This window comes from Podarcis bocagei (assembly GCF_964188305.1).
Source record: "Podarcis bocagei genome assembly, chromosome: 12".
Classification (NCBI taxonomy): Eukaryota; Metazoa; Chordata; class Lepidosauria; order Squamata; family Lacertidae; genus Podarcis; species Podarcis bocagei.
The window spans coordinates 40,066,660-40,080,967 of record NC_138137.1 but is presented as its reverse complement, the minus strand read 5'-3'; the positions used below and the strand labels follow the sequence as shown (position 1 = coordinate 40,080,967).

The following is a 14,308-nucleotide window of genomic DNA, read 5'->3' as shown; positions in this document are numbered from 1 at the left end:
ACACACATGGAAAAGGTGCTTAGAACAAGAATTTCGTGATTTTGCTGTTTTGTGTTGCTTTGATCCATTCATTGTACCTTAGTTGCATGTTTCTTTTGTACTAGGAAGTGTTGTTTTTATTTGTTAATTCTTTGCTATTGTAGAAAGCCACCTTGAGCTCAGCTTGGTTGCTGGAAAAGCAGTATAGAAATATTATATTGAATCAAATCAAGTACAGCCAAACATCATTCTCTGGGAAGTTCTGTCCCTCCAGTCACTAAACAGGCAACCAGATAAGTGGTTCAGCTCTCCAATAAAGCATGCAGATATTGCCTCAACTAGAAATATGGGCTTATATTCAACTGTCCTAATAAAAATAAGTTAACCCTGCCCATTAACTTCATTGGGTCTACTCTGAGAAGGACTGGCATTGAATTACACCCATGACCTCCATAGGTGTGGGGAGATAATATTAGGCTGTGGATTGGAGAACTCCTGGTGCTTCTTGGCCTTCCTGTATGTGAGGCAGCAACTAAATAAAATTTATTTAGAAAAGGATTTATATTCCACTGTATCACAGAAAGCAGTTTAAAACAGAAAACAAAAAGCTATGCAACAAAAGCATACCAAGTTAAAAACGAAGACAAGTAAACCACGGTTGAGGCGTTTAAAAGTTGGCACAGAAAACGCCTACTGAACCTCTATTGGGAGAGAGTTCCACAGGACTGGGCCTATGACACTAAAGGCTCACGTAAACTCCATGTTTTTCCTTACACAAATGTTCATGCTTTTTTTTTTTTAAACCACACCTTGTTTAAAATTTCATAGAGCCACTGAAGTCAGATGAATTAGTTTCTGGGAGGCTGGGATCTGACCAGACTCTAGCCTTGCAAAGCTGCCCAGGGAGGGCAGCGTGAAAACAGTGTTAAAAACTTTGGTATATAAGCTGGGTGCCAAATGGCACCTTGAATCTAGCTTGCGGTCAGAATGTCAGAATGTCTATTCGCTAGGGGGTTGGACTAAATGACCCTCACAGTCCCTTCCAACCCGACAATTCTGCAATTATTATCTCGGCTACATTGCTTGACTCTAGCTTGCTCTTACAACAATTTACTTGTCCCAGTGCAAGAAGGAGAAACACACGTAGTTGCAACTGGACCCACACCAGTAGCAAGATGCACCTGCCCCCTGGCTAATTTTGAGCAGGACGTCATGGACCCTTCGATCCCAGCCTCAGCCTCGAGGAGCTGAGATCGAACAGTGCATGGTTGTTGTGACCTTCTCATGCTGCCCTCCCTGAGCTGCCTTGCAAAGGCTGGTGTCTGATCAGATCCCAACTTTGCAAAGTGCTGCAGGGCTGGCTCTGGGAGGGCGGCATGAGCAACACCCCCCCCAAAAGTGATCTAGTCCATTACAAGGCCCAGGTTCATAGAAAGAAGAAGAGGAGTTTGGATTTGATATCCCGCTTTATCACTACCCAAAGGAGTCTCAAAGCGGCTAACATTCTCCTTTCCCTTCCACCCCCACAACAAACACTCTGTGAGGTGAGTGGGGCTGAGAGACTTCAGAGAAGTGTGACTAGCCCAAGGTCACCCAGCAGCTGCATGTGGAGGAGCGGAGATGCGAACCTGGTTCCCCAGATTACGAATCTGCCGCTCTTAACCACTACACCACACTGGCTCTCATAGAAAATGCAGTCTATAACATGGTATGAAAATATTCAATACAGATGTGATGTGATAAGGCGAGCCTAAGAAGAGCCTTGCTGAATCAGACCAACGGCTTACTTAGTCCAGCACCCGGTTTTCCACAACGGCAAACTGCATGCTTATGGAATATCCAAAAGTAGGGCATGAAGGCAATAACTTTCTCCTGATGTTCCCCAGCAACTGGCAGTCAGTGGCATGGTGTCTCTGGTCCTGGAGGCAGCACATAGCTTCCATAGTGAGCCTTTTTCCTCCATGAATTTGCCTAATCCCTTTTTACAGCCATCTAAGTTGGAAAAGATCTATTGAACGCCAACTTTCCCATGAGGCAAAAATGGACTTAAACCTATGACTCGTTGGGATGTTCCGTTCCACCTTAAGGAACAGGCATGATTGTTGTGTGTCACATGCCTGTTTACACTCCAGCACAGCTTGCTGGGAACTTCCGTTTGTGTATAGCTTTTGCTTATGCTGTTTGCTTTGGACACGAAGGAGAGCAGACATGTTTCCTTTTGTCTTGATGTACGCTGAATAAACTGCTTGTAAATATGCTCACACAGCCTCTCCTGCTACTTCTGTTGCACAGCGTTTACTCCGCTGAGTAGCGTGCCCTAGCTTCTGAAGCTCGGGTCGCAGATTCATGCTGCACCAAGGACTGGAGTTCACCCGGCACACCGTCCGGTGGGCTGGAGCCAGCTGGGGTCCTGCCAATTGCCCCCATTTCGTTGGCTGCATGCCAACATGTCTATCCCTCCAATACGCTTGAGTGGGATAAATGCAAGAGGGGACATCTTTCCGCAGGGCCTGCAAGACATAGCTGTCCCGTCTGGCCTTTGGTTTGGACTCAGTCTGACCCTTATGTTTCCCCTCCCCCTTATGGTTTTGATCTATGGGCTTTTATTAAAATGAGGCTGAATTTTAAATTGTATTTTTAACCTGTATTTTAAATTGTTTTTCCCCCTATTATGTTTTTATTGTAATTTTACTGGTGTTAGCCGCCCTGAGCCTGGCTCTGGCCGGGGAGGGTGGGGTATAAATAAAAATTTATTTATTATTTATATTTACTGGCAATAGGTACAAAAAGTGTCATGGCACTATTGTAGCAACCTAACCTTTGCAGGTTCGTCGTGGAAGATATATGTTAAATACGTGTGTGTCAGAGCTGCTTCAAGATCCTAGCTCACAGAGGATCACGCTAGCCAGCGGTCATTAAGTAAAAGTCTTTATTGAGTTACAGTTTCCATTCCCAAGCTGCTGCGTGCAACTCTACGTCTAAGTCTCCGCCCCTTGTGCACCAACTTAATATCCTAGCCCTGCTCCACCTTTTCCGCCTGACTGCTCTCCTCTGGGTCCCTCTGCCCCCCGGGGTCTCTTCCTTCCGGGATTCTTCTGACGCCGACCCCCCGGAACTCCCTGTCTCCTTGCGCCGGGCTTTAGGACCTGGCTCCCTTTCCTGGCTGCCTACTGCGTCACTTTCCTGTGCATTTGAATTTGGCGCGCGCGCCCAACCTTCCACTTTCCGTCTGACCGTTTCTTCGCTCCCCGATGGAGGTGTGGCCACTCCTGACTCGTGCCCTCCCCCCTGTTGCGAGCTGCCAGCGCTTGATCTCTGGCGCTCCTCCTCTTCCCTGCTCTCTGGCTGTGACGCTGGTCCCGATTTCCAACTGCTCTCCTCTGAGTCCCCTCTGGCTCTATCTTCCTGGGGTGTCCCCCTAGGCTCCCCCCTTGCCCTGACCACTGGTGCTCCTTTCTGTGAATCTTCTGATTCACTGGAAAGACTCGGAGATCTCGGGTCGTCGTCATCACTCATCTTTTCTTCTGCCTCCTCCCCCTCGCTCTCTGTTTCCTCCCTTGCCCTTGCCTCTGCTCCTGAACCCCTGACATCCATCCCCCCCTCGAAGCCCCCCGTTCCCCCCTCCCCTCCTTCCGGTGCGGGAACTGGGTGCTGCTGTGTCAGAGGGACGAACGTCGGATACAGTTCGCTTCCCGTGGCGGGCCTCCATCTGAAGTCTCCCGGTTCTGCCTCCCTGCTCTCGTCGACGACGGTCACCTCCGCTTCCATCTCTGTGCCGCCGTGCTCGAAACCAGGGTCGTCCCCGAAAACATCCATGTCCGTCTCTCCCTCACTTCCTCCTGGCGGCGTTGCTCGTCCTGGACATTCCTGCCACTTCCTGCGCCACTGCTCCTCTGGTCTATCGTCCCACCAATACGAGGGTTCTGAGGCAGATCCCGAGGGTGACCCCTCCGGGGAACGGGCGTCTCGTATCGGGTCCTCGTCCGAGTCGAACCCCCGGAACGTGCTGGCAGAAAGCGTTGGCGTGAAAAGCCAGTCGTCGAAAAATTCTGCTGGCATTGGTCTATGTGGGAAGAGGGCATGAAACTCGTCTTTGAGCAGAGGTTCGTCCAAGGCGTAGCCCGGCACCCAGCTGTTCGCACTGGCCGGGGTGCCCTCCTTGGCGAGAAGGTATTCTACCCCTTCTTCCCCCCATCTGGAGTCCAAAATCTCCGTGACTTCGTTGATGCGTTCCTTCTGTGCCACTCCCGCGTGCCCGGTTCCTTCTCTGAGCGGACTCGGTGCCGTTCCGGGTTCCTGAAACCTGTGCGGTGCCTTGTAGGGGGTGAGCACCGATCTGTGGAACACCGGATGCATTCTGGAACCCTCCGGAAGCGCCAGCCTGAAAGCCACCGGGTTGACCTGCTCTTCGACTTGGTAGGGCCCCAGTTGCTTATGCCCCAGCTTCTTCTTGGCCAACGACCTGGCCGGCACTGCGTGGGCTGCTAACCAGACCCAGTCTCCCACATGGATCTCTTCGCCAACCCTTCTGTGTTTGTCCGCTTGCACCTTGTATGCATGTTTGGCCAGCTCCAGGTGTCGCCGCAGCTGATCGTGGACCTCCTGCAACTCCGACGCGAACGCATCTGCTGTCTGCGGCTCCCCCTCCCCCATCCTTTCCAGGCCCGGGAAGGTTCTGGGGTGCCTCCCGTTGTTAGCGAAGAACGGCGTGACCCCCGTGGACACGTGCTTCGTGTTGTTGTAGGCAAACTCGGCGAGCGGCAGGTAATCCACCCACGTCGCAGGCTGTTGATTCGCATAACATCTCAGGTACTGCTGCATGATGGCATTGACCCGCTCCGCCTGCCCGTTGGTCTGCGGGTGTCTCGCCGACGCCAGGTTGATCTTGACGTTCAGGAAGCCCATCAGCTTCTGCCAGAAATTCGAGATGAACTGTCGCCCCCGGTCGGACAGAATAGACCGTGGCAGACCGTGAACCTTGAACACGTGGTCTATGAACAGTTTGGCGGTTTGCTCCGCCGTGGCCACCTTGGCACACGGAATGAAATGTGCCATCTTGGAGAACAAGTCCACCACCACCAGCACGGCCGTCTTGCCCCTCGAGCTGGGCAGATCCGTGACAAAGTCCAGGGCCACCCTCTCCCATGGTTCGACCGGAGTTTGCAGCGGTTCCAACAGTCCGGCCGGTGGTTTGTGCACCGGTTTGGCCCTCTGGCAGGTGTCACACCTCGCCACGTAGTCCACGACCTCCCCTCTCATTCCGGGCCACCAGAAGTCCCTGGCGACTAATTCCACCGTCTTCTCCTTGCCAAAGTGCCCGGCAGTGGGCGCGTCGTGCAGCTGCTGCAGTACCTTGCGCGAAGTTCGTCTCCCGGCACGTAGATGGCTCCTTTACGGATGAGCAATCCATCTCGCAGCTGGAACTCGTCGGTCGCTGCCGTGCCCCTGTGCACCTCTGCCATCTTCGCTTGCGCGAAGGAGTCATCCTGCAACGCTCGCCGCACCGCCTCCAGGTCCACTGTGGCCGCAGCGCACGCCCACACTGTTGGTGCGAAGATGTGCATGGCGGCCGCTGGCGTGGCGTCCTCCAGATATTGTGGCTTACGAGAGAGAGCGTCCGCCATGATGTTGGTGTCCCCCGGGACATACTCTATTCGGAAGTTAAAGTTCGCAAAGAACTCAGCCCAACGTATCTGCCTTTGGTTCAGGAACTGTGCCGTGCGCCAGTGCTCCAGATTCTTGTGGTCCGTGCAGACCTGCACCGTGTGCTTGGCGCCGATCAGGAAGTGCCTCCATGCTTTGAATGCTGCATGAATGGCCAGCAACTCCCTGTCCCAGATGGTGTAGTTCTGTTCGGACTTGCTGAGCTTCCTGGAGTAAAACGCTCCCGGCCGCCAAACCCCCTGCGGGTCTTTCTGCAGCAGGACTGCTCCCACGGCTCTGTCCGAGGCGTCTGTCTCCACCCTCATCGGCCTGCTGGGGTCGACATGCAGCAGCTGCTCTTCCGACGCGAAGAGACGCTTGAGTGCCTGAAAGGACTGCTCCGCCTGCGCTGTCCAGATGAACTTTTTTTTTGAGCTAAGCGTGTCCGTGATGGCCGCTGTCTGCATAGCGAAGCCTTTGATAAACTTGCGATAGAAGTTCGCGAAGCCGACAAACCGTTGGACCTCCTTCCGGTTGCGTGGGCTCTTCCAGTCCAACACCGCTCGAACCTTGGCGCTGTCCATGGCGAGCCCCTTGTCAGACAACTTGTAGCCCAGAAAATCCACCTCCGTCACGTCGAATTGGCACTTCTCCAGCTTGGCGTAGAGCCTATGCTGCTGTAGCCTGCTTAGCACTTCTTTGACGTGTCTGTCATGCTCCTGCTGCGATTCCGAAAAGATCAGGATGTCATCTAAGAAACAGACGCACGTCTTGTAGAGGAGCCCCGCCAACACGTGATGCATGAACGCTTGAAAAACGTGGGAGCCATTTTGCAATCCAAAAGGCATAACTCTATATTCGTAGGTGCCCAGCGGCGTGAACATGGCTGTCTTCCACTCATCCCCTTCCCGCATGCGAATGAGGTTGTACGCCCCTCGCAGGTCTAACTTGGTGAACACGCTGCCCTTCCGTACCTTTGCGAGGAGGTCGTCGATTCGGGGCATGGGGAAGTCCGATGGCTTGGTCACACTGTTTAAGATGCGATAGTCCACCACAAGTCTTTTTTGGGGCGTGTCCCGCTTCTTAACAAAGAATACAGGACTGCCCCCCGCTGCCTTGGACTCCCGGATGAAACCGCACTCCAAATTATGATCTATGAACTCTTTGAGTTCCTGCAGTTCGTCCTCAGACATGGAATACAGCTTCCCTTTAGGCAGCGCCGCCCCCGGCAGCAGGTCAATTTTGCAGTCATATGGTCTGTGGGGGGGTAGCCTGTCTGCCTCCTTCTCGCAGAAAACCTCCAAAAATTCTGCGTACTTGTGGGGAATCGCTTGCAGCGTGCCTAGCAGCAGCTGTGTCTCCTCTTCCTCTCCTTCCTGCCGGGGGACGATGCAGTGTTCAGCACAAAAGGAAGAGCCGAAGGTCAGCTGCCTCTGGTACCAAGCCAGCGTTGGGCTGTGCTTGTCCAGCCAACTCATGCCCAATACAATGGGCGTGTCCGATAGTTGAGTGACGTTGAAGCTGATGATTTCCTTGTGATTCCCAAGGCGCATCACCATTGGTGGCATCTGCTTCACCACTTGCCCCCCTAGCAGCTCCCTGCCATCCACCGTGACCACCTGCAGGGGCAGCGTGGCCGGCAGCAACTGTATAGCGTGCCGGTCGACAAAGTCTTGCCCTATAAAGTCCGCATTGCTTCCCGAGTCAATGGTGAGCGGCACGTCCATGGTGATTCCATTGGGCAGCTGGAGCGATGCGGTGAGCCTCACTACTGGTTTGGGCGGGAGGGGGTCCATGGGCTGTGAAATCTCCGGGGACTTCTTCACTGACACGTCTGGCTGGGCCCCATTGCCTCTTCCTCCAGCCAGACATCGTCGTTTCCCTGCTGTGGTCCTCCTTGTTGCGTTGCTGCAGTTACCATTGCTGAGGCTGCAGTGTGCTTGTGGAGCCTCCGGGGACACTCTTTCGCCATATGCCCTGGATCCTCGCAGATGTAACACTTCCTGTTCCCTCTAGGAGGCTTCGCTTTCACTGTTGTCGGTGCTAGGGCTCTGGCTGCTGATTGAGCCCTTGCACTTCCAACCTCCATAGGTTCCACTCCTCCTCCTGGCGGAGGCGTGGATTGCGCACGCGCTGCTTCTCTGGGAAGGAAGGAGGAGCCCCTGGCTGGTTCGCGCCCTCCACGCCCCTCGTCCCTGCTCCACGGACGTTCTTCCAGCCGCACCCCCACGGCTAGCGCCCTCTGAACGATCTCCTGCGTGGTCCGGGGTCTCTCCCCCCTCGCAATTTCATCTTTAACAGAGCCGTGCAATCCCTCCCAAAACAGGTCTCTTACAGGAGCCGAATCCCTGTCCCATTCCAGAGCACTGACCAAAGCGAAAAAGCGGGCATGATACTGCCTTACGCTGGCCCTCCCTTGTTTCAGTCCATGTATCTGCTGCCGAGCAAGATCCACGTCAATGCTTGATAAGAAACACCCATCCATCGCTTTAATAAAGGCATCCGCATTTTGGAGCGCCGGATCCTTATCCCTCCACAAATTGCGCAGCCATGCTTTAGCTTCCCCATGCAAATGGGACATGATGAACCCCACTTTCTCTTGCTCATCTCTAAAGTCTTTTTTCAGCAGTTCCAGTGCGCACATTACATCTGCTCTAAAGTTGGGGTACTGCTGCAGGTTCCCATCGAAGTGAGAGACCAGACCGCCTGTTCGTCTCGCCAACCCAATTCCCTCCTGTCTGGGTGTCAGTTGCCCGTGCTTCGTAAGCATGTCCAACCTGACCTGGAGATCCCTGCAGGCGGCAGCTGCCTCCTCCTCTCTCTTCCTGGATGCGAGAGCCTCGGCATTCAGTTGTGACACTGCTTTTCTGAGTTCCTCTATCTGCTGCTCAGCCGTCATGTTGTCTGCCGTTCGTGAGCTAGCTAGTAGGCACCTGCTTCTCTCCTCTCCTCGAGGCTGTAGATGCCCACAATTTTATGAGACGGAGCTTACTGTCAGAGCTGCTTCAAGATCCTAGCTCACAGAGGATCACGCTAGCCAGCGGTCATTAAGTAAAAGTCTTTATTGAGTTACAGTTTCCATTCCCAAGCTGCTGCGTGCAACTCTACGTCTAATGGCTAGATCGGCGAAGCTCCGTCTGAGTCTCCGCCCCTTGTGCACCAACTTAATAACCTAGCCCTGCTCCACCTTTTCCGCCTGACTGCTCTCCTCTGGGTCCCTCTGCCCCCCGGGGTCTCTTCCTTCCGGGATTCTTTTGACGCCGACCCCCCGGAACTCCCTGTCTCCTTGCGCCGGGCTTTAGGACCTGGCTCCCTTTCCTGGCTGCCTACTGCGTCACTTTCCTGTGCATTTGAATTTGGCGCGCGCGCCCAACCTTCCACTTTCCGTCTGACCGTTTCTTCGCTCCCCGATGGAGGTGTGGCCACTCCTGACTCGTGCCCTCCCCCCTGTTGCGAGCTGCCAGCGCTTGATCTCTGGCGCTCCTCCTCTTCCCTGCTCTCTGGCTGTGACGCTGGTCCCGATTTCCAACTGCTCTCCTCTGAGTCCCCTCTGGCTCTATCTTCCTGGGGTGTCCCCCTAGGCTCCCCCCTTGCCCTGACCACTGGTGCTCCTTTCTGTGAATCTTCTGATTCACTGGAAAGACTCGGAGATCTCGGGTCGTCGTCATCACTCATCTTTTCTTCTGCCTCCTCCCCCTCGCTCTCTGTTTCCTCCCTTGCCCTTGCCTCTGCTCCTGAACCCCTGACAGTGTGCAATGACCAGCATTAGTCTTTGTAGGTAGGAAAGTATAGTTTAACTGCTACCATGATGACCTCTACTGGACATTTTATGTGGTAAGTATCACCTGTAACCAAGACCTGGGCCCTTTTCTGTCCAGGGTTAGGCTGGATGGCATCTAATAATATCATTAAATTCTGCAACAGTGTCGCCCCATTGACCAGGAGCAATTTTCTTACAAGTTAGTTTTAACTTTAGATAATGAAACATGATGCTTCACAGCACAGAGAAAAGCTAACATGAACTGCAATAGTGCATGCTCCAAGCAGAGTATTCTTGTGTGAATAAAGGTAGGACTTATTGGAAAGGATTTTAAAGAGCTGCAGCCAGTTTCTTGGAAACCTATTCCTTTGTTACCATTGAGACTGACCCAGTTGACTTCTGATGGTCTGGAAAAACTCAAGCAAACACCCCTCCACTCACACACACACACACACACCTCTCTCTCTCTCTCTCTCTCTCTCTCTCACACACACACACACACACATCAGCTTTACAGCTGGGCTTATTTCCTTTCTAATCCAACTTGGAAGCTCAGAGGTTAGTCAAGTACTCTGGCAATCCCAGATTCCCACCAGCCAATTGCATAACCAGACAGGAACCTCAGTGGAATAAGCCAAGGGAGTCCCTAGTTCACTTGGGGAGTCAACCAAAAGGGAATTTAGTAGCTAGAGGGAGATGTGGGTTAACCCAGATTAGAGGGAGACAGGCAAAGAGCAGCCTCAATGGACAAGGGAGAAAGGCTAGCACATGTAGCCATTGTTTAAAGTGTTGGAACCATACCCCCTTAGAGAGTCCAATGGCCTGTCAGTGTCATCAGAGTTATAGTCACCAGTCTTATTTATTCATTTTCAAAAGGTTGCTTTACAAAAGGAATTCCACAACACTACTACCAAAGGCAGACAGAAAACCAAGGGTGGATCCCAGGGTGGCTATGATACCGTACCACCAAAGCTTGACAGCAGACCTTAATAAAAAATATTTAGTTCTTGGACATCCATCAGGAAGCACTTGATTTTGTAATGTGCTTCTCCTACATTTTTTAAAAATGACAATTCAGTCTAACAATGCACAGCAATTTGAAAAGTCCACCTTCAGCCTTTTTTAAAAAAGAATAGTATTCGTTTCAATAGTTCTCAAAGTAAAAATGCAGGAAACCATCATTTGAATTGGCCTTGAGTTGCATTGTGTGTGTGTGTGTGTGTGTGTGTGTTAATGCTGCCAACAATAAATTATTTAAGCAAATCTTTCTCTGTTAGGTTCTCTGGGCTTACAAGCTCCTTCTCAAATCAGAAGTGGCAGAAAGCAGGAATCAATCAGTACCCTGCCTCCCCCCCAAAAAATCAACCCAGACACCTGCTTTGGTAACCAAAGGAAACTGCACACATTTTCTCAAAGTAACTGTTACTTGGCTCAACCAGACACTGTGCAACTGAAACACTCATCTAGCAGGAGAGCCTGAAAAGCACTGGACCAACAAGCAGACAGAAATGTGGACGAAGGAACAAGGAATGGACCCGAAACGGATGGAGAACCAGGGTTGCCAGATCCCAGCTCAAGAACAAACAAAAGGATAACACTTCTAGTCCAAATTCTCCCATTCATATACCAAGAGCAGCAAGTTACTTCCCATAGCTGAACTGTCTCAGCAGTCTGAGGCTTTGGAATATGATGAATAGTACATTTTCCTGCAAAAAAAATCTTGAGAACTGAAGTTTGTTTAAGGGTGCTTAGGAACTACAGCTCTCTGAAGGGTAAACTACCTGTGGAGGATCCCCAGGATTCTTTGGGGAGGGGAGATGGGCTTTAAATGTGTGATGTGCACATACTCCTCGGACTGGAAAAGGTCTATCATTAGCACTGCTGTGTACATAATGATAACTGTGCATGATCTGTAACTACTACAGCTGAATCCATCATTCGCCACTCTGCCTCTGGTTCTATTGCTCTACTGCTATAATGTGGTGGGTACCAGAAACTATTTTTATTATGCACATACACACTAATGCTGAAAGAGATCTGCAACTGTTAAGACACCCCCCACCCCAGATTAAGTAAGGTGACAATAACTGGGAATGGGGGGGGGGGCTATATTGACCAAAGTATTTAATAGGGCCCAATCCTGCAGAAGTTAGCCCCAAAGGAGGCTGAAGTTCCAAACACACTTAATAGATGCAACTGCCACTCAACACAGCAGGGCTGGCTTTCGAGTAAACCTGTGCAGGTTTGCACTGTCTGTCCCATTGAAACCAGTTGTGTAAACGAGTTCAGATTAATTTAAAACCCCCATTGCTTTAGATCATAGGCATAACTTACTTTAGCTGGAACAAAGTCACGGTGTTCTGTTGATCCTAGCAACAGTACCAAACTACCGTATTTTTTGCACCATAACACTCACTTTTTTCCTCCTAGAAAGTAAGGGGAAATGTCTGTGCGTGTTATGGAGGGAATGCCTACGGGTGGCATGCCTACGGATTTTCCTCCTCTAAAAACTATGTGCGTGTTATGGTTGGGTGTGTGTTATAGAGCGAAAAATACGGTACTTTGCATTCTCACTGGAGCTAGAAGTTTTCACAAGGGGCAATCCAGCTCCTCATGAATGTGATTCCCTCTCCCCCCCCCCAACACACTTTCGCTCTCAAGTCAAATGGCTAAAGGAAACCTTTTCACAGAATTTTTGCCTCCTTTTAGAGGAGGCATGCTAATCTCAACCCAGATGGTTTTGAAAAAGAAAAAAACCCTTCTCATAAGGGTTTCCTACTTGCAGCTGCTGCTTTATATTAAGGTACTGGTGCTATGAAATTGGAAATAAGGGTGCCTGAACACAGAGGGACTTACTTCTGAATAAATGCACATAGGACTGGGCTGCAAACAGATGTTCCTATGGCCCTACTCATGCTACAAATACCTTTCTCTCTTTTAAATAAAAATAAAACCTCTCTAACTTTCCTATCAGGTTGGAGAACAGCATTCCAGTTTTAGAGGATGCAAAACAAAACAAAAAGCTGCAATCTCATGCAGACTTACATGGGAGGAAACCCCACTGAATTCAGTGTGGAGACTAACTTCCCAGACTGCGCTGAAGTTAAAGGGCTTAACTAATATTATTTGGGAAGCCTGTGCAAGGAGCTAGAGGGATTCCAATGTTCTATGCAAGCATATTCTCACTCCTCACTCACAAAGCTTTGGCTTCTTAAAAGCAAAGAATCCCTTGTTGACATTTTGCTACAAAAAAAGAACCAAGAGACTCGTCAAACTTCAGATCTCCTACCTGAATTCAGGAAGGAGGTTCGGCTGAAGCCCATAAAAAGCTGCAGAGAGAGTGACCAGCCAGGCCGGCTTGTAATTCCCATTCTCACACTCCAGGTAGGGGGAGGACCACTTGATGTGGCTCCTCTCGGAGGCCACCGGGTGCCCATCCCTCCTCTTCAGGCTGCCCTCCAAAGCCTTGGCACCGGGAGGACTCAAGCCCTTGCGGTGCTGGTGGGGCCTCCCCTTGCGCTTCCAGGCGTGGAACCACTCGGTCTCGCTGGAGGCGTTGGCCAGGTGGTGAGCCCCGGAAGACAAGTCCTGCAGGAAGATGTGGCTGTCCTGCCGGATGGCCTGGAGGAAGACCTGCGGGGCGGAGGACCAGGGCTCCAGGTTGAAGGTGATGGCCGCCCGGGAGATGTTGGGGTCCCCTTCCAGCAGGCTCTTGATGAGGATCTGGTACCACTCCAGGTCCTCCTGCAAGTTCTGCTCGCGGCTCCGGTTGCTCTGCAGGATGGTGTTGAGCAAGTTGGTGGCATGCAGGAGCGTGTCGAGGGCGCCGTGCAGCGACGGGGGCGAGGCGGCCAGGCGGGACTTCCCGGCCCAGGGGGGAGCCAGCTCGTACCTCCCGGAGCAGTTGGCGTGCCTCAGCTCCCGAGGGTCGCCCGTGCGGAGGAACGAGGCCACCTTGGCGGGCACCTCCGGGGACAGCCTCTGGGCCAAGACGGGGATCTTCTCCGGGGAACCGCTCCAGGGAGGAGCCGCCGCGCTCTTGGCGCTGGGGTAAGGCGCCTGCTTCTCTCTGGCCGCTTTCCCTTTGCCAGGCGCCGCCTGCCCCGGGCTGCCCTCGGCGGCCGAGCCCAGGTGAGCCAAGAGCAGGAGCGCGAGGAGGAGACGCCAAGGCAGCCCCATGTCCGAGCGGGGGGTGGGATGCTGTGGAGAACCCGAGTCACCTGTAGCGACGCCGCTCCTCGGCCGGGAATGGCGCAGGCTGCCCGCCTCTCGCCCAGGTTGCCTCCCTCCCGGCTCCGGGGAGATGCTATAGTTAGCCTGCTTACGTTTGCCTTCTTCCCCCGTCCGGCGCTGGCAGCGCTGGCAGGCAGGGCGGGATCCGGGCAGCGCTGCCTACGAGGCGGCGTCCTCCTCCAGGTGCGGCCGCCGCGGCGCCTCCATCCCGCGCTCGGTCCGCGCGGCTGCCATCCCCGCCCGAGGCGCCCGGCGAGCGGGAGGCGGGGCGAGGGAGAGACGCGCAGCAGGGAGGGGCCGGGAGATGCTTCCCCTCCGGCAGGCGCCCGCCGACTGGGGCGCTCGGCTTCCCCGGCTCCGCAGCAGCAGCAGCAGCAGCCCCGCCTGCCTGCCTGAAGGAGGCGGCTGCGCTCTCCCGACTGCTGCTCCCACGGCCAGCCCCCTTTGGGATGCGGCCCTTCTCATAGGTGCGCTCAGGACGCCTTCGCAGCTCCGGGTGGCCGCGTCGCGCGTCAATCTCCAGGTTGCCTGGCGGTGGGCAGGGCGCCGGCGGGGAGGTTGGGGGGGGTGCAGAGCGCGGGCGCTCCCCGGGAGAGGCGGGCCCGCCGGGCGCCTGCAGAGGCCGCCTTTGCAGGGACCCTCCGCCGCCTCCTCGGGTCGGGCCCAGCGGCGGGGAGGGAGGCAGCCCAGATC

The 14,308-nt window shown here is 53.4% G+C and overlaps 1 protein-coding gene across 1 annotated transcript in view; it reads right to left on the bottom strand.

Annotated features, from left to right (window-relative positions):
* The window catches only part of GPR158 (G protein-coupled receptor 158), a 128,748-nt gene extending 114,943 nt beyond the window's left edge, over positions 1-13,805 (bottom strand). Inside the window, exon 1 of the mRNA XM_081163148.1 lies at positions 12,672-13,805. Coding sequence (XP_081019274.1) covers positions 12,672-13,561 — 890 coding nt within the window. The 5' untranslated portion in view covers positions 13,562-13,805. The remainder of the gene's footprint in view (positions 1-12,671) is intronic.
* Positions 13,806-14,308: the final 503 nt, after the last annotated feature.